This window comes from Cenococcum geophilum, assembly GCF_001692895.1.
Source record: "Cenococcum geophilum 1.58 unplaced genomic scaffold K441scaffold_2, whole genome shotgun sequence".
Classification (NCBI taxonomy): Eukaryota; Fungi; Ascomycota; class Dothideomycetes; order Gloniales; family Gloniaceae; genus Cenococcum; species Cenococcum geophilum.
The window spans coordinates 3,635,283-3,658,264 of record NW_027137560.1 but is presented as its reverse complement, the minus strand read 5'-3'; the positions used below and the strand labels follow the sequence as shown (position 1 = coordinate 3,658,264).

Below are 22,982 nucleotides of genomic sequence, written 5' to 3'. Positions count from 1 at the left end.
CCCAATATGAATTGTGATATGCCTCCGCATGTGGGGCATGTCAATATTTTCCTATTTGCAACACCTTCAATTACCAGTAGCATTTTTAGGCCCATTTATGAACTCGAGAGACCATCCCAGCTTTTGGTTGGAAAGTTTGAAAAGTAATATGTGTGTAATGTATGACGGACGGGATAAGACATACTATTTTCAACGCGTATCACTTAAACGGAGAGCTTACCACTCTCTTAGTCGCGCTTGTTGAAGGCCAGACCCTTTTCATGGGTGAGAACTACAGCTTCGTCAAGAGCCCAGGTCGGATTTTGCCGATTACCCTGTTCCCGTTCCAGTTGCCTATCACCCTATGACTCACACTGTTTCTGTTGCCTGTACCCCCCTTGTACCCCACCTTTGTTGCCTATACCTTCCTCGTGCGTATAAGTTTCTTTTCTTCATAGTTTGAATAGACAGAGTCTTCCTCATCTTCTTCTGATCGACAGTTGGAGATATACATATATCTGGACCCCTTGTACTCGCGAAGATATGCTAACCCGCCTCCTCCAGCCCCTCCGGTGGCGCCACGCTCGCTGCGCCCCATGGGGGCTGGACCGTCTTCGGCGCCCAACTCTCCCGCTGCCCGCGGCCCCAACCAACCTCTTCGCCACCGCATCGCCCACAAAAAGCAGCACGCAATCCGCAGCCGCCTCATCCTCTTCCTCATCACTGTTCTCCACCAAGGCCATCATTGGCGGCTTCATGGACAGTGTTGTGGACATCGCGTTAGGAGCCGCCGCAATGTACTTGTTCGTGTACCGGCCCAGCAAGCGAAAGCAAGGCGAGGTTTCAGCAGGGGGGAAGCTGCCCCTTCAGTCCACGGATGTGCCGCCCGCAGAGTCGTATCGACAGGAGAAGGACGACGGACGGCGCATCCACGAAGCAGACGCGGGCGCGCTCGCACGAGGCAGCCGCTGAGGGAAATCTCAGGATAGTACAAACTCTACCTGATCGCGGGCCGGACGTGAGTGCGCGAGGAGGTCGGCAGGCTAACGCCCTATGCGCGGCCTCAGCGGCGCACGAGCCGAACGTGGTTCGGCTTCTGCTCGACTGGAATGCAGATGGGAATCAGCAGGGTAGGAAACGCAACGAGAACGCTCTTATTGCCTTAATAAAGGGGACATGGGTAACTCGCAAAGAAGAGCTGCAGAAGGTGCAGATAATAGCAACCCTACTTCTTGATCATGGAGTATATGTCACTGCGCATGGAGGGAGATATGGTAGTGTGCTAGCTGCTGCAGCGTATAGCAAGAATGTGATGATGATGAAGCTCCTGTTGGGGCGCGGTGCTAATCCTCACGCCCGGGTCGGAGAGTATAATACAAATGCTCTTGTAGCGGCACTCTAAAATCACTGCAAAAGTCGAAGTGCTTATTCCAGTGGAGTTGTAGATCTGCTCCTAGACTTTGGATTCGATGTAAATGCGCACGGCGTGATACAAGAGTGCAATTGCTTCTGCGGCAGGATGACCGTATGGGTGAGGATGGGGCACGCAATGAATCGTTTTCAGGAGACTGGGGGTACGAGCCGGACCTCGGAGACATCGAGCACGAGGAGCATTCTGTCTATTTTCTGATCAGATGGTGTAAGCAGTTCATCAATATAAATACTATCTTGGTATTGTTCAAGCCCACGTCAGACAAGACTTTTGGCTTATTTCCGCCTTAGCACGCCCGTTGCCCCTAAGAAGGGCATGATTACCGATACCTAAAGCGGTAACTTCGGCTTTCCTTGGCTGTCATGGGTCTATTAGACTAGCCAGGCTTCACTTCCACCCAGGGATGCATATCACTATTCTATTAGTTACATAAGTTATGATTACTATATAATCTAACTAATCATAATCATAATCAACCTTTTGATTATGATTACATGTTTATAATCAATATAATCACCTAGGGTAAGAACAGGTAGGAATAGAACATAGTAATAAAGCTTTAATGTTAAGAAAGTTATTTATTAATTTTCCTACTATATAGTCGGCGCTAACTAAAAAGCGCTGAGCCAGCTGTTTTATATATAAAAAACGTCGGTGCGGGCTTTCTTAAAAAAAGTTAGTATATACGCGCCTACGCGTCAGTGTATATTATCTAGAGTTCCATTTTAATCACCATTTACCTATATTTACACCTACTTGCCTAATTAGGAAATTAGTATATAATCAATGTAATCAATCAGAATTAGGTGCGGTGATTTTATAATAATCAAAATCAATGGGCTGATTACGATTACGTTGATTATATGCATCCCTGCTTCCACCTTACCACGCCATATTGACGGCACGGAAGACCTTTGCCGGGCCACTCTCCCCAGCTCACCAAACGAAGAATGACCAAAGCTAGAGCAAGCGTACCTTAGGTCTGCCTCCCATGGGCTTCTACCAAAATATACGACCACCGTCTATTCTTCTCTTTAGCACTCGCGGTCCTCGGCAAGATGGTTACAGGCAAAAGCCACGCCCGGAGGTAGTCAAATGCCGTGTTGAAGGAGAGCGGGCGTGTTTACTGAAGATAGTTTTCACGGCATTATCCCTCGTGAGATACTTGGTGAATGACCTGCTATAAGGGTGGCATGAGGTAGACGTCGTTGCGAATGGTTGGAAGGGCTAAGGGGTTGAACTATTGATGATGACCTTGTTTGATCTGTTGAATCTGTGGCATTGGTGTTTGTAATCCAGGAAGCTAACAATAGCAACAGAAGAAGAAAACACCATATTGTAAGACACATCTTCTTAGTCCCGAGACTGTTTGAGAAACGCAGGCAGACGCTTTGCTTTGCTAGTACGGTCGGTGAAATGAATCGTTACCTGAAAGCCTCTTCTTGTCGAGCCATGTTTTCAAATCTATGCAAAGAGCCAAATTCTTGATTCGAGCCATCCTACTCTACTCTAATACGGTGCCAATCTATATTCGGTACCAATGCACTCCATCTAATCCAAACCGAGAAGGATGCAGCAGCAGCGAATACTGCTCTCCACCTATTTTATCTTGGAAAAGAACGGTGCAAAACGGTGTAAAATGTAGGTAAAAGTACTTCTTCCTGTCGATGTGCAAAGTGTGCGCTGGTGTGACTGCTAGCCGTAGGCAAACTGTTTTTTTTGAGAGATATCCGGTGCGTCTATTGCCCCGAAAACAATACCCTAAGAAACGCCATGGTGAAAACCATCAGCCATCTAAAGGAAACCTATTCAATAGCGCTAGTAAATGCACTTAAGAATGCCCTTTCAAGGAGTGCCTAAAAAGAACAGCAAGAGGTAAAGCCCGCTGAACTGTAACGGTACGTGTGAGAAGAGCATTGGCCTGCAAGTCGTTGGAAGTCAATCAAGCATTGCCACCAGCCGGCTCAGCGTCAGGCTTAGCCCACTTCTCAGGCTGGATCCACTTCTCAGGCTTCCCATCCATATGCATGTACATCACGAACGGACTTCTCGGCTCGGGTCCTGGAGCACGCATCGGCCACACTTCGAACTGGACTACCCGTGCAGCCCATGCAGTGAGAGCAGGCGTCCACGCCGAGGAGTGCCAAATGGTATCATCCGGGAGCGCCCCAGCGGCAGTTTGGATTACGCCGTTGATATAGTCCAACGTTTCGTCCATTTCGCCATCCTCGAGTGGCTTTATATTGAACAGTCTTTTGATGTCCTGAAACCAGAATCTAATGACGTATGCGTCCTGCGCTTGGCGGGCGTGGAGGTATGCAATACAAAGCCAGAGGATCCACACGACGTCTTCGCAGTCTTCGTCTTCCAACTGTTGGCGGTCTTCCGGGTCTACTAATGCTGCTCTAATGCCGACTAGGAAATCATGACATATAACTGGATCTTCACGTCTTAGGACGGCTATCGCTTGGCCATGACATATAACTGGATCTTCACGTCTTAGGACGGCTATCGCTTGGCCATGACATATAACTGGATCTTCACGTCTTAGGACGGCTATCGCTTGGCTCGTATCTATTATAGTATAGTCGAGGAACCGTAATTTTGGCGAGGCCATCTGTTCCTGAAGGACCCAGGCGATTGGCTCTGTAACTGAGCGGAGGATCGCAAGTTGGCTGTCCCTGTATACCTTAGCGTGCTTTTGCTTTGTGTTCTTTGGCCCGAAGATGGGATTGGTCTCTAAGATATAGTCCTGCTTCTTCCTTAGAGGAATGAGCAGCTGTCGCATTGTGGCAACAACGAGCCTTCCGCTAGGATTGGTGAAGTTAGAATCATCGGAATCTTTTCGACGAACGGCTAAGCAGGTCTCAAAGGATGCTCTGACCATGAGCGGCGGGATACCTCGGAGGCATGAAGCAAAATTCGAGTATCCGCCGGAGTAATGGTCGGCACCGCGGAGGTAGAGTGACACGTCAAATTGTTCGCTGTTTGTCTTAGAGCCAAGGACGTGTGTGACCCTTAGATTTTCTCGAACTTGAGGCATTAGACGGCCTAGCTTAATGGCGACTTCATCACAGGGATTGTTCGGGATGCAGAAACCATAACCCATGAGTACTATTGATTGAGTTAGCTTGGAGCATTAGTAGTGGTAAGAAGATACGAGATAGGTTGTAGCTCCGAGCTGACGAGAGCAGCCTGACTGGCGATGCTAAAGCGAGCTTGAGTTGGCACACACATTCTTCGTTGCTTTTAGCGCCATAGTTGTTCCAAATTTCCTTGCCTGCCTGGAGCGGCTCGGTGGTGCTGAGTGAGAAATTGCCATCGTCAAAATTCCAAGAAACTTTTGCGCCGCTTCGGTGGTTGAGACAATCGATGACGGGATAGAGAAGTGCGAAAGTTTCCACGCCAGGGAACGAAGAACTCGAAGTAAAGGCGCGTGAACTGAATATTGTAGCAGCCCACAGGTAAAAGTCCCTGTAATGGAGTTAATGACTAGTCAAAAATTATTTAGTTGAGTGTTAGTTAAGGGGTTAAATCCGACATAGAGCACCTTTACGAGCACAATCCTAAAAGGCCAAGTGACAATAACGACGATAAAAATAGTCTCACCATCTCACCACCGTCTTCACCTATTTTACGAGGCGGCAAAATAGGTTGAGGTCATTGCAGCTTGGTCATCTCAGAAGCGCAGGGCCGTTATCTCACATGTCTCTTCGCAAAACGGATAGAGGCATATAGAAACGTTACAAATGGAATTGCAGCCATTATTCTTACCAGGTATACTTTTGGGAGGCATTTAGCCCACGATTGTCCATTTCCATGCAGGCAACCGTCCACTCTTCCATCCAGAGTGTACGCCTCGTATCTATTGCGTCGGATATATTGGTTCCCTGAACCCATCGCTTATCTTCCACTGAGAAATAGAGAGGCGTGCTCAGGCGGTCATCTTCCTCCGTCAGAGGCAGACAGCTGATGTACGGTTCCCAAAAAGAATCGGGGCCAAGAAGGCGTTGCTCAATGAGAACGAAGCGAGAGAGAACGTGATTAGGGATAACATCATGCAACAGTGTCAAATCCCCTGACACCTGTCGCACAAGATTCCTATTCTGGGCCCCATCTCGAGTAGTGTTTGAGGGCAGGGTATTGAGATAGGAGAGGGTCAGGGATAAGGGACAAGTGCAAATGAGAGTTTCAGCAGGAGGGTTTTCAGTCTCCAGTATTGGAGCTCCACGCACGTGAATGCCATTGGCTGGACTCTCTGTCAATTGTACACAAGGGCTCAGGTGGCCGCCTTCGGCAATGAACCATTCGCGAAGCTTGTCGCATCGAGACATTGCTAACGGTCGAAAATAAGCGGACAAAAAGGGTTACAAATCCAAACTCGTCAGTTGTCAAGGCGCGCGGCAGGTGGCGGGTAGACAACAGCAGCTGAGGAGAAGAATTAACACGAGCAGATGGGAACGCCGTCGGACAAAGAGAGCAGAAGTTGCAAGGCCACTGAGGCTCGCGCTGCAGCCGACTCCGAGCTCGCCGATGGTGGGGGTAGAGCTATCTAGCGGGACTTCTTCTTGGCAGCAAGGGAAAAGGATGCAAATAGTAACAGAATTGAGGGTTTGCTGCGAAGAAAGCGGCAATTTGCAGTGAACTGCGAAGAGCTAGACAGTCAGGAGCTAAGCAGCTAAAAACAGCTAAACACGATACCTGGCCAACCTGGAGATCGACGGGGAAGCAGGAGCAAGTACAACAGTGCTGCTGCTGCTGCTGCTGCGAAGGAAGAAATAAACCGAATGCGAAATTCGCGAATCCTACGGAGGGGCTTCGTTTAATTGCTTGATCGGGGAGAGATAGAGATGTGGCAGCGGACATGCAGTGAGACGTTTGGGAAGTTACAGGGTGCAAGAAGCCGGAAGTTGGCGGATACAGACGACCCGCCATGAACGCCACGAGCCATCTCATCAAGGTGGTGGTGGTGTAGATTCCCGTCAATTCCTGTCAATGCTCTTCACGTGCAGATGGGGCGGGATGCGGCTAACCTTCTTCCCCTAACAACCAATCTGATAAAATGCTTCCTGCCAATGGGCGTCTTCTAGCAGAAAAACCACGGAGGCCTGGATAAAATCATGAAGTCAGGCCTACAATGGGCACGGATGGGCACGGATGGGTATGGATACCTGGCATTAGTGACCAATTAGGTGTCTCTCGTACCGAGACACGAGGCTCTTTTACGCACGAAGCCTCGCAGATATTGCTTAGACGGGGCAACCTGAGATGGTGGTGCCCTTGGCTGGCGCCATAGCGCAAAGTACTAGCTACCGGGCTGCCCACCTGGCTACCTACCTAGCTACCTACCTGGCTAGCTACCCATCTTACCCACTTCCCCATGGCCTTTGTGGGATTACGGCCGTACGGGAAGTTTCAAATCCGAGCCCCGCCGACCAGCACTGGACCCTAAGCGACTCTGCCTTGTGCTCGTGTCGCCCAAGGGAGTGCCCGAGCAGCCGGCCACAAAGGATGTCAACTTGTACAAATGAAATAGCGCGGCCTTTGGGCACGGCGCGCGAATATACAGGCCTGCGGGAGCATTTCATATCTACTATCCACTATCCACCATCTGCTCTTCCTCTCTTCTCCCACCCCTCGCGGCCCGCTTTTCCTATTCCCTCTCCCCAGCATCCGCATTGCCGGTTCTATTTAGGCGCGTGTTGGGCCAGCGTCTGTGGCTGAAGTCCGAGGTCTTCCCTCTTAGCGTCAGCCTTGTCAGAAAATAGACGAACCCAAGCAACCAAAGCAGCCGAGCGTCAAGGCCCGAAAAAGCTCCCTCGAACAAAAGCCAAGCGCTGCCCCGGAAGGGGACGGCAGGCCTTGGCTCCAACCTTCAGCTCAGTATTATTAACATCTTGCTGGCAGCCAGACGGTGTTCCACCATCATTCCTGTGAAGAGGACATGAACCGCCATCATCGACGCCTGCTTGGTCTCGCCTTACCTCCCCGACCTGGCGAGAGGTGAAACCATGTTTTTGAGCATGTTGACAGCAGATGCAGCCGCTCAACATGGCCATGAATTCTCACCACCGCGCGCCTCCTCTCCTTCCAATGGCTCCCCGTTGACTCGCTCCCCTCTGTCCATCCTCACTCCTTCCGCATGGAGGCCGACTTCACCTGCTACCCCCTTGTCCCTGCCTCCGAGCGTGCTGAAGCCTGCCGCCTCTCCTGATACTATTTCTAGGAACCAAAAGACTATAGCGTTTGCTAAGCCCGAGGCTTTTCCCACAACCTCCTCTGAACATTCAAGACCGCCTTCGTCTAGCAGTATATGCTCGTCCGAAGGGAAACCTAAGAAACGCCATTCTCGTTCCAAAACCACCTACAACCTCGCACATCCTCCCCCGCCGACAGCTCCCAGGCAAAAGCTCCACCTAAGACCAAAAGTACTTCTCCAGCTGCAACAGGTCGTGCCATCTAGTCGTCCTAAACCCGCGTATGAAGTCATTCCGTCCTCTGTTTTCGTGCCAAGACTAGCAAGGAAGTTTGCTCGAGTGTTCAAGTCAAAAGACAAACTAGGACCTGCTGATATACTAGTCGTGAAAGCGGAGGACTATGGACCTGTCGAGGACGAAGAGAGCTCTGATGACGAGCGCTGGGGTAATCGGGAGGTAATCGGTGTGGTTTGCGCTGGAAAGAAGGATGAAATATTGATGGATGATGGTTCAAGCTGGGAAGCATCAACGTTGCCAAACGGTGGTTACGAGTTTGTCTTCACAGACGAACATGGTTTGAAACTCAAGTGCCGATGGGTAGCTCGAATGTCCCAAATCAGGCGGTCCTCTGGCATGTCTGGAACATCTCAGGGCTATCCATCCAATCCGCCGACTGAAGAAAAGAAGTTTAACTTCAGCACCATCAGTCCAGACTCGAGGCGCCATCCCATTATCGCGACTATGACCCGCACCAGTATTGATGTACTCGACTACTACTCAATGCCCTCCGCCTCATCATCCATTCACCCTCCCGCGTCTCCTATCCACACCCCCGCGCAAACTCCCTCTGCAATGTCGGACGCCGGCTCATTCATAGAAGCTATTGAGCTTACCGCAGAGAGATCTCAAATCAAGACTGAAGATGCCCTACGCAAATTCATAATCGTATCCGGCATCTGGGTCGCCTTCCGCGAGAACTGGTCTAACGTCTTCAACTATGCTAGATGTGGCACCAACCCCACGTTGTCCACCAACGGCCATAAATCGCGCCCCTCAGGCCCTACCCGCGCCGTCTCCATGCCCGCCATCAACACAGCACCGACATCGCGCTCCTCCACCCCCGACGAGAACCGCCGCACTCTCCCGCAGCTCCTCCGCAACAGCACGCAGATCCTGCACCGCAGCTCCCCCAGCTCCACGCTCTCGCCCTTGACCCCAGCACCCTCCGCCGCCTCCTCGCCCACCGCAGCGCCCAAGACGCGCTCCTGCCGCTCCAACTCCACCGGCACGGCCTTCGTCCGGCGCAACCGCAGCGCGAACCGCACGCGCTCCGGCCTGCCCCTCGAGGATCAGTCGCTCGCAGAGAGCGGGAATGAGCGCGAGCGCGAAATCAGCGCCGAGCTGGCCCGCAGCAACCCCGTCTCGCGCCAGCTCCCCGCGCACGCCCGGCACCGACCCGACCCGCCGCCCATCCGCATCGCGGCCGCGACGCCCGAGGCGTCGCCCACGCCGTCGCCCACGTACCGCGAGAAGGCGTACTTGGCGCAGTATCACGTCGACACCACGGCGGGGCTGTGGGACTCGGGCGAGCCGGAGCAGTCGCGGAGTCTGGTTGTGGAGGGGGAGGGCCAAGGGCCGGAGAAGGGCGCGAAGAGGAAGAGCGGGCGGTTCAGACGCTTTTTTGGGATATTTAGACGAGGGAACGGTGGATAAGGTTTCCCCTTTATCCTCTCACATCTCACACAGCATACGCATTTCTTGTAGATTTCGGGTTCGGTGCTACGGCCGCGCTTTTTTTTTACCCTAAAAGACAACCCGCCACATGGCCCTCGTCTTTTCTCTCCCGCTCTCCGCTATTTCCTTTTTCTTCTCCACTGCATCGGTCCCGTCTGGGCACCATTGGCGTTTCGGCGTGCGTTCCTCCCTCCCTCTCCAGCGATGCTCTCGCGCTCGCTCGTCTTCTCTGCTCTGCTCTACTCTCCTACCTCTCTTATTCCCAAGCCAGCGATGTTCGAACTCACTCACCTACCCACCATTGGGCGGCGCGAAAAGGCGTGTGGTCTAAAGGCTCGTGGCCACGAGCACGGTGCTTTGTTTTGTTTTATTTGTTTTACTTTGTTTCCCCCTTTTTTTTTTTTTGATTGGAACCCTGTTTTATCTCACCGCTTTTTGCTGAGGGGTCTGATTCCGGCGCGTGGAATGGGCTGGCTACGGGTGCCGCTAGATGGGCATTTTCTTTGCTTTTGGACCGTTAGGGCTTTTCAGGGTGTGTGCGTGTTCAGAGGCAGTGCGTGCAGGATCTGTATGAATAGGGGGTTGAAGGAAGTTTAGTAGCCCGATCTAGTAGCACAATCGAAGAAGAATATTGCAAACAATACCTTGACTGTTGAGTTCTGTTGCTGTGGGTGACTGGTCGCGTGAAATCGCGAGTTAGTGTAGGAGGAAGACTTTATCCATGAGCAGGGAGGGGGGGCAAGTCATGTTTCTATGGAGAGCAGTGAAGATGTCCTGAAGACATACACGAAGTCGAGCACCTCATTGCGGACATCACAAGGCCGTGAGATTGGGTGAAAGTGAGTTAAGAGTCGTCATGTCCGCCGAAAGCCAGGTTTTTGGATAGAAAGTATGATTGAGGGAAAGGCATAGATAGGCTTGCACTGAGGCACTGCATAGAATGGCACGGCACGGCACGGCGGACAGATGCATCGCCGACTGGCATCTTGAAAGCAGATATTGCGGCAGCGCCTGTGATGCCGCATCGTGATACCGTATTGAGTAAGAAGTTTATACAGATCGTTAGGTGGGGTCGAGATAATTCTGATAATTGCTCTTGCAGATACAAACGGACACGCCGACACGATTGCTAAACTTCCCTTATTGCGGAATCGGCAGGCCATCTGGGTCTGGGCTTTTCCATGGTAAGTTATGGGATCATGCCGTGACACCGCTAGAGTCCGTGGCTTAATGAAGAGAGTAGCAATGCCGTATAGCCGCTCTCAATTGCATTTTTGGAATGGTGCACCCAATGGATATGCGGTATCCGTTCAGTCCTGCGGTGGATATGGAGTCGGCGCTTGCCAGTGAGCTTGAGCTTGAGCTTGAGCCTGAGCTATCGTGATGTTGTGGTGTGAACGGAGATTGAGGTGAGTCGGCGTCGGCGAAAAACTGCCGATTTGCCGATTTTTCCTTCAACATCTAGAAACATTTCGCTGTCCGAACAAAGTTCCAAGGTTATGTCAGATGATCTGGGTCGCTTGAATAATCTTGCCATATGAACAGCACATTGCGGTCCAGGGATCTATGGGATTTGCGGAGGGGTTCTCGCGGTTGGTTCTGCAGTACCGGCATCGTTTCCTATCAAGGGTATCGTCGTTGATGCGTGATGAATCCTTCACACAGACATATTCCTCATAACCCGAGGAGCTTCACCGAGTATCGCATTGCCTACCTAGCACCGGGGTTAATATTCACCGCTTCTTCTGCATAATGCGTTGGACTTTCGAGGCTTAGGACCCTGTCGCTCGTTTAGTTTCCGGGTTAGCAGTCTTTAACGAGCAGGTACGAGCATAGTGTAGCTAACGCGGGGGAAAGATCTTCTAAAAAGAGTATTTTGGACCCCAATGCTTGATTACTTGTTCGGAGCATTTCATGGCTTATTTTCCCCCGTGTTTGTAGTGCCCCATACCCATGTTTTATTTATTGGCTTCACAAGGTTGGGACGCGGAGGGATCACCAACGTTTCCAGGGATATCTTTCAAAGCTTGGCGAGTTGAGTGCACGAGGCCGAAGATCTGGAAGCTCGCTATCGAGGTGTGGCTTAGCTGTTTGGTGCCTGGCAGCCTTACTTCATCGATCTAGGTCGCTCCTTAGTAGTCCCAGTGATGTCTATATGAAATAGATTTGAAGCCTCCAGAAGTCTACCTGTCCTGCAGATGCGCACTAGTACTATAGAATATGGATCTTTCTTAAGGCGAAGTCAAAATAGCGGTCATGTAGTGACGCTTGGTTAAGGCAAATGTTGCACCGTCGGTGTTGCCGAAGGGAAGGGTGGAGGATCAACATAATAACATTGCGCTGTTGATCTAGCGAAAACTAAACCTCTTTGAAGGAGTCTTTGCGGCGCAGATCTGCTCATGTGTGGATCACAACCACTCGACGCTGCGTTCAGTGATCAAAGCGCATTGAAGATGTCTGGGCTCAAAGGTGAAGGATGCGGCTCTACCAACAATACTCTCCGTGCGGCGAAGATAATATCTTTCGTTAGCCAGTGATCTAGCAATGCCTGAATGGCAGGGTGTATCACCGACGCATTCCATGTTGCGAATTGACCGGGCGTTTGAGATGAGGTACATGTAAAAACCATACACACCTGCGAGATGGAGGTAAGCAAGGAGCCACTAACAACATAATACTGGCGGGCCTGATAAGCACAGATGTTTGTAATGAAGAGGTTGGTAACCATGAAGATGGAACGACTCCGCCGTAAACGTGCAGAAGGATTTCTTTCGTCAGAATGTATGGCGGTGCTTCATCAAAGAAACATCCGGAAGTAACAGAATATGATGCTCGTGCAAGGATAGTGTTTTGTCAATATCGCTAAACGTTTGAACTGGACTGTGTTCAGGAAGTAGAAGCTGTCTGAGCTTCAAGAATGACGAATATGAACGACTCCGCCACAACGCTTGATGAGATACACAGCTGAAGGCAACTCTAATGATCTGGGGGCGAAAGTACGCGTAGGGACTTGAGAAACCCTAGGGCTTGCTCTAAAACAGTGCCGCTGAAACGCCAACGTCTTCAACTGGCCACCGTGGCATCATGTTAAGAAACATTCTGCGAATGGCATTCATGGAACAGAATGGATTTGGAAATGTCATGATAACGTGACTTTCAGGATGCTTCTGGATTTAGCGCTACGAAAATCGAAACAGAGCTATGATAAAGACAGTAAACCGGTCGGAGTAGCACCAGCGCTTTCGTTGCTGGGTACAGTGTTGGTGAGCTAAGATTAGGTAACCATGGAGAGGCTATTGTGGAGTGCGTCGTCCGGTGAAGCGCAGTCAATGACGCAGTTGGACAAGATCTGAAAACCTGAATTGTAATCATAGCATAAACAACGGTAAACCCTTTGAAGCAATGCGGTAGATTGTATGCAGAGGGACGTGCTCCAGATTGCGCGTGGCTCCACAAACAATGTAATTAACCATGGCGGCGCTTTGATGTTTGTTGGTAAGTAAGCAGGCCCATGGCTCTTCTTCGTGCGCCCACAGCCTCATCAGGGCGAGTCGCTCGGGAAGCTATTCTGAGTAACCAATTCGTTTGGGGTTTGTGGTGGAACGGCCGAAAGTCAAGCCCTTAGGAGCCAGCGCAGGGATGTGTGCAACCCGATCCGAGGCCCGGCGGCTGCCGGGCGGATAGGGACATTAGCAAAAGGGCAGGCGCGACGGCGATCCCGAAATAGCCAAGTCTCTGGGCGGGTTCCAGACAGTCTTGTCGGTGCTGTGTTTGTTATGTTTGCGGGCGTCTGAAGTGCTTCCAGAAGGTTGAGGGTGTTTGTTCTAGGAGAAGATGTCCGGAGGCAGTGCAGCGCTTCATGAAGGGCCCCGAAACCAGTACTGTATTCCTCAACGATTGGAAAATACAGGGCATTGCGCATAGAGATTGCATGGTAGGATGCAGCCCTCGAGATGATCTGTTCTTGTGAGCTGAGGCCCGCGTGGTTGCAGTTCATCCATCATGCTCAACACCATCTGTCCAAAGACGATGGTCATCCAGCAAATGTTGAAACATTTGTTTGCGTGACCAGTGGCCAATAGCACTGCCCCAAGGCCTTACGAATGGATGGCGACGTGCCTGGACCGAGCAACTGCCGAGCAGCCGACTGCGACCTCAAGGTGGACTGCTGGCGGACCATAGCGGGTGATTGGCTTGGCAGGATGATCGCAAAGTTTTTGGTGGTGGGGGGTTCTGGATGCACCATCTGCAAATCTGCACTCCAGCTCAGCCACTGCTTTTGGCCACAAAGCCGGCTAAACATCCCCTTTGTACGCTGCGGCCCAAGACGCGTTGCCCTTCTCAGCTCCAGGGTTGCACACACGCGTCCGTCGTGGTGCATCAGGCCCATCGTGACCCATCGTTAAGGCAAAGTGCCACATCTGGGGACAGCCAGATCGCATGGGCCTGCCCAAAGGCGGGATCAGCCACACTTTGTTTTTGGTGCGACTCGCATCTCCGGGGTTTGGGCAACGATGGCTGGCGAGGCTGGTGAAGCCTGCGAAAATTTTCTGGGTGCCGTCCATCCGCGCATCAGCTCAACTGATCGCTTGACCGGGCATTCGTCACTCGTCGCGATGGCGAAGTCCGGCTATCGTAGGGCATGCATTGTGGCAGGCGATGGCAGGGAGAGATATATCATTCCAGTCGCTGGTGTTTGTCGTGGTTCATTGCTATTCATCAGATCTGCACTATTCTCCCGCCCCATATTATTGCAACCAGCACAGCAAGAGTCACCTAGATCTGCTGTCAATCCAGCCACCGCTGCCCACCACTGCCCACCGCTACTATTACTACTGCCATGACTCCTATGTGCAGAGTGTAACAGAACCACAAATTTCTTCCCAGAACGCAACGCTACCAAAATCCGACACACCTCCTCGCATCGCAGATTCTTTGTTGCTGCAGAAGCCTTGCAGCAACGGCATGTTCTAAAACGAAACCACTTCTCCCTCAAAACACAGACCCCCAGCAGAACGCTGATATTGGCCGCAAGCCGCCGTTCGAAATAGCCCCTGCAAACCCAAAAACTAAGACTACAAACTCGTTGGTCGTCAAGGCCGGCCAGCTTGAAACACACTTCTCCCAGATTGTCCTCTGGTGGCTCTGCACGAAATACCCAGGCATTCTGAGACAGCCAGTCGTCGCTTGTCACCGAGTTTGGGCTGCCGCGCGACCAAGCGAATTCGCTGCTGATTGGGCCTAAAGAAACCATTCCTCGACAGGCACCCCACCCCCATCTCTCTTGCGGTTGAGCAGCATTTCCCAAGGGGTGTAGGATAAGTATCCTCGCCTCTGCCGCTCAGAGAACGCCTATTCCATCACTACAAGTCATTGCCCTTCAGCTCCTTCATTCGACCCTAGTTTTTTTGCGGAGGCACGCCTATCCCGTATTTTCTATTCCACAGCCAGGCACAGCCCTCGGCGTATTCAACCTCACCAAACCGTCTTCCACCCGACCAGGCAGTGCCTACCCTACTCCGCACCCCAGGCATTCTTTAACGTTTTTTTTCCGGTCTTTAATCATTATATCTGAGCTCTCCGCTGGTCGGAAAGTCGCAACTTAATTTATTCCGATCTCTGACCTGCACCCTCGGACCCTAACCGCGGACGTACAGCCCCGGACTCAGCTTACCTGCCACTCAACTGCACGGAACCTTACCGACCATCTTGGATCCGCCTCGTTGGGCTTAATCTAATAAAGAAAAAATATCTGCCTGTCGAATATTTGTTTTTCAGAGCATTCCATCTGAAATTCGCCTATTGTCACCACTATCCTGCTGTGCCTCATTCACCCACAAGCCACATCAATAGGTCCCTTCCTATTGTACAACCCTTGGCTAAACGTCAAGCATCTTAAGAATCTCACTTCCCCCCACCAACAACTCGTCACACTCACTCGCCATGGCCTACTCAGCACCCACCACTACGCAGAACAGGGCTGCATTAGATTACTTCATCCAACTACCTGTCTCGGCAGACATGATCAGCTATCTCGCACAGAAGGCTACTCAAGTCATCAGGTGTGAGCAGGTTCCTCAACTCAACAAGAACCTTCCACCGACACCACCAACGACACCTCCCCAGCATACTGCCCAGTTCGCCCGGGAAGCGCCTCTGCCTACTGTCGAAGCTTTCATTACCTCCCTCGTGGAAAGGTCACATGTTCAAGTTCCAACCCTCATGACCTCTCTCGTCTACCTCAACCGACTAAAATCTCGCCTGCCTCCTGTTGCTAAGGGCATGCGATGCACTGTCCACCGGATCTTCCTAGCTTCTCTCATCCTCGCCGCCAAGAACCTTAACGACTCTTCACCAAAGAACAAGCACTGGGCAAGGTACAGTGCTGTTCGCGGTTTCGAAAACTTCGGCTTCTCAATCACCGAGGTCAATCTTATGGAGAAGCAGCTTCTTTTCCTCCTCGACTGGGATCTCCGGATCAACCCCGAAGATCTCTACCAACACCTCGAACCCTTCTTGGCTCCCATCCGCATCCACCAGGCTCGCCAAGCGGAGAAGGCACGCCTAGCTCAGAAGGAGAAGGAAGTCCTTGCTCAGCAACAGTATGCTCTTACCATTGAGAATTTCCACCGCTCTCGCCTCGACGTGTCTGCCTACGACTCCCCCAAGTCATTCTCATCTTACGCTATTGAGCAGCAGAGGTTACGAGCGTACCCAACTCCATCTTCATCTTCACGTGCTCCTTCGCGGACCCCTTCCCTCTCGCCTCCTCTCCGATCTTCGGCAGTTTCATCCACAGACTCTGTCTCGAGCGGCTCTCCTGTGAGCTTTACTGAAGAGCCTGAAGAGGCACTCGTGCAACGCTATGACGCCGACAGTGGCGCAATGCTCGTGCACATTCAAGCACCCGCTTCTGCACAGAAGCCCGAGCATCGATTGCCTCTTGAACGGTATGAAGAGAAGCCTGCAAAAAAGGTGAAGACCTCCACTGGAGGCTTCTTCAACCGGGTTTTTGGCTCAGCTGGAGCTTACTCTGGACGCAGTCAACCTGCCTATTAAAATTCTCATTTATTTCCTTTGTCATTCAACACTCATGATAGATGGACCTAACGAGTTCCCTTCCACTATTTCATCATTCAAGGACGGATTGGAACCGGAGAATCGCGGAGTGGACCTACTGGATAGGTCACGCATCTGGGATCACCTGGAAGAGGGGCATTTTAGAAGCATCCTTGTCTGCATTGCATTGCGGCGGCGCTGTTGGGTTTTGTTGCATTTTATATTGTTATTAGCATTTTCAGCTGGCCGACGAGCCGCTGAACTCTGGATGGATATTTATAAGATAGTCAGTCGCTAGATAGTGGGCCTTCTTATAGAAGACTCGTAATTACAATGCGAAGGATCTCCTGATCAGAACTTCACTATCTTCAGTATGCCTTTCCTGTATTAAACTTTAGTCATGCTTCGCAACTTCCCATGTATGTACAGCACAACAGTTTGCAACTCCTAGCTTACCGCTCCCAGCCGCACTTCCGGTGCAAAGTTAGCTACAACCTCAGCTTTTCTGACCGTTTGCTCTTGCTTCGTAAACTTACACAGCTGCTGTCAGATTCTTCTTTTGCTGCACCCCGCCATGGAAAATCAGCCGTGCGTCGATCCGTGCCGCACCGCCTCAGTAGTTGTGCAAATCCGTGGCTGTGTTGGGCCGATCACAAGGCCACCTCCTTCCAACCCCACTCTTCCGCACAGTCTTGCGCCTGCATGCAGCCAACCAGGCCTCCTGCATATGTACCGCAAATCAAACAGCCAACCGTTAGGCAAAGCCGTTTAGGGTCAGTCCGAGCTTAGGATATTCTCCTTGGGCTGTTTCAAGTGCGCCTCGGCTGAGAGGGTACTAGCACCTAACACTACACAGCCGCCCACGTCGGAGCGCTTGTATAGGCGGTAACAGGGAAGTACTGTGTAAGCCTAAGTACGTTTAACCGTCCCTAGATATCGCCCGACGTTAACAACGCGAAGCGCTGGTCAAATAGCCGTTGTCGCACAGCTATCCTGCAAGCCTTCCGGTCAGCTTCAACCAGCCAACCAAAATTCCATTTTATGTCTCTCGGTTACTTATCTCGTAGCGCTGTACCAACATTTCGTTGCCTAAGTGGTACTAAGTTTAATATTGTTCAGTGTTTCTTGGGGCATGGGTCCCGAGAATCGTTGAAGCCAGTTCCTGCACATGAACTTCAGCCAGGCTGTTCTTCAACCTCATCCGTTCTAGTCAGCCCTCAGCTCATTTATTGCAAACAGTTTTCATTTCGAAGTTCTTTCCAGGAAGCGCCCTCTCTAGTGTGGAACGAATGCACACTCCGAACTCTCCTGAATCCTCCTCGATCTTCAGAAGTGTGACGGTCATTCTATTCTCTCACAATATGCAGCCTTCTACGGTTTCCCTTCTCCGCCACGTACAAACCTCCGACTACGCGCTACGAAACAATTCTACTCTCCGAAACGCCTACCTCCCGGCCGTAACCGTCGTGGAGTGAGAAGGTGCCTACCCTGGCTTATTGAATTCGACGTGAGATCTCAACCCAGCGGCATTCGAGTTAGGCATTAATGACCAAAAAAAAATTGAGGTCCATCCAAAGCCCTTAAGTTAACAAGATCCGGCCAAATAACTGCCCTAAGGATACCAAAACAAAGGAGTGCTGCTATTAGCTTTCAAGAATGGCTCCAGGTTTTCCAGATCACTATTTCGCATTTGGAATCGTGTATTCTCCCGGTTGTTTTCCCACCGTATTTATAGTATGAGCTATTCTCAACCACTCAAATCATGCATCGAAGGCATGAATCTGGATATTGCTATAAACGCAATACAATAACCCTAATAAACCGTTCCTCTTTCGTTCAGGCCCCCAGGCTATGCAGCAAGCAGCACTGCACAACCGCGTCGCCCTATTTCCAAAGCGTTCACCATATTCCACATGACCAGACTTATCGGTATTGCCGCAAAACTGTTTGTCATGCTAATCCGCACAGAATTCTATAAGTGGTAAGTAACATGTGCGTTGCTCCGCTGCGGACTTCGTGGTAGGCATATCGTGAACAGGTAGATGCACATCGAACTCTCAGAAAAGATATCTAATAATAGTAACGAAAACAGCGTTACAAACAAAAAGACCCCCACAGAGTTGCATGGCGATATGGTGATGAGGTAATGTGTTGCGATGCGGGAGCCACTATAATCTATTCCACAACCATACTTATTTTGTGTGGTCGTCGATGCTTGTATGGTCGCTGGCGGATGATCCCTTGAGCGTCCTCTAAACCAAATCATGATCGCAGCCACATTACAGAACGAGAAAGGAATGGAATGAGAGCAGCGGCAGCACTTATGGTACCTAGTAGCGCCGTTGTGTAAGAAGAGATGTGTGTCGATCTTCTATAATTCACTGCGTCCTGCTCTTTCTGTATCTGTTGAAGCGTTAAGTCATACTGGCGGTATATTAGTGGTTGTGTCTGCTTCCCTCTTGGAAGCTCTAGCTAACGTCTAAGCTCTACCAGCCATGTATCGTTTAATTGGCTGTGACGGTGAAGCATTTACATATCCCTGGATTCTCTCGAATTCCAGTGTTTGGACAAAGCATTCGCCGATGTGTCGGCCGAGATCGTATTTGCTTACACTATTCCCATTACCTATTACCGACTGAGTGGCAATACCGACCGGGTGGCAATGGAATGACAATTACAAATCGTCGTTAGCATCGTCGTTAGCATCGTCGTTAGCATCGTTGTAAGCCTCCTGCCACCTACCTGATGTATATGGTGAGGCTCTAGGGCTTCTTGCAATGAGATAAAGTCTTCCTCATCTTCTTCCGATCTGCATTGGATCGACACGATGTCTCTAGATCCTTCATCATGCTCTCTTTCCCCTCCTTTCCAGCCAACAAATGGTTGATATCCTCGCGCAATCTTCTCTTTCCCTACACGTGGCGTTCTCCTATGGCCCTCCGGAGTATGCGCTCCCTTTCAACGATATTTTGGCTTAGTGTCACTCTCTCTGCAGCCCATTGATCATACAGAAAGCGACCAGCATATGTATCCTGAATTGATTTCTCCTCATCTACCATCTGCTGTTGGGTTCTTTAACTTCAATCTTTTATTGGGGTTTGCAATACACGCAATGATTTGCTTTGCGGAGGTTGACCCTGCACAAAGGGGCCAAGCAGCACACCCACCACTGCGGAGATCACTCCAGAACTGTGGAGTATCGTAGTGCTCACACTCGCGATCCCGTGTTCCATCCAAGTCTACCTTACCCCAAACAGTAGTGATCATGACAACACTATTGAACTTCTCGCGCCTAACGATCTGTTTGCACAGGCCAAGGTCACGCAGCCCGCTTCCCCGCAGATGAGCGTCCGTGATTCTACGAAGATACAAAATTCCGCAGAGTAAAATGCTTTTCTTGGATGTCTGGATGAGCTAGAACACTATCTCGTGGAAGACTCCGACTTCTGATATATTCGTGTCGTCAAATCCGGGAAGAGGAGGAATGGTAGATAGCTTTTCTAGGTTCTTGGCATTAAATTGCGGTTTTAACAAGTCTTAGTTAGAGTAAGGCTTTGCGGAGGGTCTGACGGGAGTTTTTGAAGGGTTTTAGGGTATCGTTTAAAACAGATTATTACATGGTAATATCTGAAGTAAGTTTTATATGAAATTCGAAGCCTCCCCACAGGAGTGTTGCCGCGGAAGTCGATGAGAGGTCCTCTTGTACGCCACGATGCTCTCTTTCTTTAATGCCCTCTGCCCCAACACGATTGCATACCGATCTTCACCTCTACCTTGACCGCCACTAACAAGCTGCATTGGTAGCTCTCCAGCGCCATCGTCCGGATCACTCATCAACCACATCCTCTTCTCCTTCGTCTTCATCTTCATCGCATCCGCAATCTCAGTCCCGCCACGGCTCGCCGCAACAACCAAATGCCTCGGATCCAGATAATTAAACCCGCCCAAGCTTTTCCAGCCCGACGTGCGTACCGCTTCGGCGACTGCTAGCAGCAGAACCGCGAGGTTCAAACCGAAGATAGCGTAGACGTAGACAGTTTGCCCAAAGCGCAGCGCGCTCAGCTGTACCACGGCAGTCTGCCCGACCGAGAACCGGCCGACCATGAGCTGCGCGCTAGCGTATGCAGCCATCATATCGTCGGTCATGGCGACCATGGAGTTGGTCAGGCCAGCGAGGGTTGCTTCGGCTTCCGTGACGGCCCTGCTGCCTTGTGATATGTTCCAGGCGCCAATGCTGGAGTTCAGCGCGTCGCCGAGGAGCGAGACGTAGAGATTTGTTAGGTCGTTGGAGATGAGCTCGAGTTGCCGCACCACTGTCCTTGTCAGGTTCCTCTCCGGGTTGAAGTCGGGAATGCTGAGGCCTGGCATCACGGCGATTGTGCGATTTGGTAGGTTGACGGAGATGTTGAAGAGCGTGGGAGTGAAGTCGAAGGTGCATTGCGTTGTATTGAGAAAGGCGTAGCTATCCCCCGCTGTGACAGCCATGAATCGCCGAGGACTAAGTTCGCTGTGAGCTACCCCAATTGCCACTATCGCAGATTCGGAGTGTCCGACGTAGTTCGAGTACTCGGGTGACTCGACGCTATCGGGGAGGTTGCCCGTAGCTGCGTAGAGCCATTGTCGACCAGTACTATCATTGATCAGGAAGTCGGTGCTGGAGTTGTAGATGCAGGAGACGTTTGCGAGGTAGCCAGCCTCTTGGTAGGTGTACCCTGTGGCGAGTGCGGTTCCTGTAATGGGGTTGTCGCTGAGGCCTATGGCGGCACCAACACCATAGGAGCGACCAGTGTACTGAAATTGGGTATTGTCAAATTTAGAATGGATGCGGGGACTGTTGTCTACAGTTGTAGCGGACGCGGCTGAGGATAGAAGATTACCAGTGAGTTGAGTGCCAACGGAGTAGGTGAAGAAGCCTAGTTGTGTGCGGAGTGAAGGGCCTGCTCTCCCTATTTCGGATGGGTATTCTTTGATCAAGGAGATGTTGCTATAGCTTGGAACTTGAAGGTTGCCAATGGTTGTGTCCTCAGTTAAGGTTGGAGTTATTGCACCAGCCCATAGCGCAGAGGGCACAATACTAAATGCAACGACCAAGGAGACCAGAAGGAAGAATCGCAGCGGCAGATCCCACTCGATCCGTGGAAGGCTCATATCCACCCATGTTCGCAGGATATCTAGGTTGACGGCAGATTTATTCAGCCTTAGAAGTGTGGCATAATTGATTAGCCTGCATACTACTGTGACATGGACTAGCCCGAGGAGACCAGATAGAAGTTGAACTATTAATCCGACAGAGGCTCGATGTGTAGTGACGCTATAGTAAAGAGATTCAGAAATGGTCGAATGAAGGACATCTGCGGCTAGGAGAGCAGACGACAGCGCTGTAGTAATAAGCAGGCCATGGAAAGCATTATGCTTCGTCCAATAGTAATACCAATTTGCTGTTCTTGAGTGCGGAGTAAAGCGCGATTCGTTTTGTCGTTTCCATATCATATTTAATTGGGGCAAGCCCTTGAAGAACCTCAGGGTACAATGTATAGTAGAGCTTCCACTTTCTTAACCGGCCCAAGGTTTCCTTAAGACAGTTATACTTGTTTATGAGCTCTGCTAAACAGTCCAAAGCCACTTACGAGGGTATAACCAGGAAAGCAGGCTGGGGGCGATTCAACGCTGGCGCAACACCGTGGAAGTCTGGCTTCAAAGAAACATGAAAAACGAAAATGAAGTTAAGGCGGATGAGCATGAGCTTATGTTAAACTTTGTACCCAGGCGGGCGGTTACGCATTGAACGAGCTGTGCCGCACCCAACCACACCAAATCAGGCTTCGCCCGGTCGATTCCGTTCGTCACCAGGACAGTAAATGTATCATGTTAGAGCCTTCTACAGCTTGCACGAGCTTCTGTATCCCCCTGTACACGCGCGCGCGACGGGCATCCAATTCACTAACAACTGGTCAAGTACATCGTCCAGAGTAGATACTGGGCATTCGCAAAAAGGGTAGTCTTTAATTTTCAAGTTTAATTGCAAGTGCTAACCCGTTTTGAAGTTGAACTAAGGCTCTTGGCGTTCGTTCGACGAGGAGCTTGAATCTCTTCATTTGAAATCCAGATCGAATCTGAAGCCTTGTTGTATAAGCACCCGATTGACGACTGCTTGTAGTATGACGACTCTGCCCACCCCAATCGTAACGCTGCTGCAGTTGCGTCTGCACGTATTTTGTAACGTCCTTACCCTAACTTTCGTAATCGCGCGGCGTTTATATCTAGCATACTCATATGCGGCGAGGCACGAGGTAGATGTGGTGGTTACTCTGTCGGTGTATCCCTTGCGACGTTGATTCATGTCCTATTCTTATCGATAAGCTCCAGCCAATTAGATCGTTAGGATCTTAGAGCCGTGATAAGGAATATAAAGCTTAACATATATATATATATTTTAAATATCTACACTCAATCCTTGGTAGAGATTCGTTTGGGATAGGCGTTCTAGCAATCGCCCTTCCCACAGAACGGAATTCTACGAAGCTTCTGGTGTTCCGCACGGACCACCTGCAGTAGGACACCAACGTTGCATGGGATACTAG

General features: G+C 50.7%; 6 protein-coding genes across 6 annotated transcripts; 3 read left to right on the top strand and 3 right to left on the bottom strand.

The window, feature by feature from the left end:
- Window positions 1-856: 856 nt before the first annotated feature.
- Window positions 857-1,381, top strand: K441DRAFT_534214 (uncharacterized protein; the record flags this gene model as incomplete). The annotated part of the gene is made up of 1 exon (XM_067642321.1): window positions 857-1,381. One exon carries the CDS (start codon window positions 857-859, stop codon window positions 1,379-1,381), a length of 525 nt encoding a protein of 174 aa, XP_067509914.1.
- A 1,972-nt stretch (window positions 1,382-3,353) lies between these two features.
- K441DRAFT_600952 (SET domain-containing protein) lies at window positions 3,354-5,837 on the bottom strand (the record flags this gene model as incomplete). Its single annotated transcript, XM_067645216.1, has 4 exons — window positions 5,186-5,837; window positions 4,647-4,885; window positions 3,956-4,525; window positions 3,354-3,877 (listed from the first exon to the last, which is right to left on the bottom strand). The coding sequence occupies exons 1-4, from the start codon at window positions 5,743-5,745 to the stop codon at window positions 3,354-3,356; spliced, it is 1,893 nt and encodes a 630-aa protein (XP_067509913.1). The 5' UTR covers window positions 5,746-5,837.
- Window positions 5,838-7,019: 1,182 nt separating this feature from the next.
- K441DRAFT_702348 (uncharacterized protein) lies at window positions 7,020-10,530 on the top strand (the record flags this gene model as incomplete). The annotated part of the gene is made up of 2 exons (XM_067653398.1): window positions 7,020-9,214; window positions 10,409-10,530. The coding sequence occupies exons 1-2, from the start codon at window positions 7,423-7,425 to the stop codon at window positions 10,528-10,530; spliced, it is 1,914 nt and encodes a 637-aa protein (XP_067509912.1). The 5' UTR covers window positions 7,020-7,422.
- Window positions 10,531-15,285: 4,755 nt separating this feature from the next.
- On the top strand, window positions 15,286-16,401 carry K441DRAFT_672961 (cyclin; the record flags this gene model as incomplete). Its single annotated transcript, XM_067650604.1, has 1 exon — window positions 15,286-16,401. One exon carries the CDS (start codon window positions 15,286-15,288, stop codon window positions 16,399-16,401), a length of 1,116 nt encoding a protein of 371 aa, XP_067509911.1.
- A 3,048-nt stretch (window positions 16,402-19,449) lies between these two features.
- Window positions 19,450-19,785, bottom strand: K441DRAFT_534840 (uncharacterized protein; the record flags this gene model as incomplete). The annotated part of the gene is made up of 1 exon (XM_067642343.1): window positions 19,450-19,785. A coding segment is annotated over one exon (336 nt), but the record flags the coding sequence as incomplete, so codon positions are not given.
- A 486-nt stretch (window positions 19,786-20,271) lies between these two features.
- K441DRAFT_428646 (uncharacterized protein) lies at window positions 20,272-21,837 on the bottom strand (the record flags this gene model as incomplete). Its single annotated transcript, XM_067641610.1, has 1 exon — window positions 20,272-21,837. A coding segment is annotated over one exon (1,566 nt), but the record flags the coding sequence as incomplete, so codon positions are not given.
- Window positions 21,838-22,982: the final 1,145 nt, after the last annotated feature.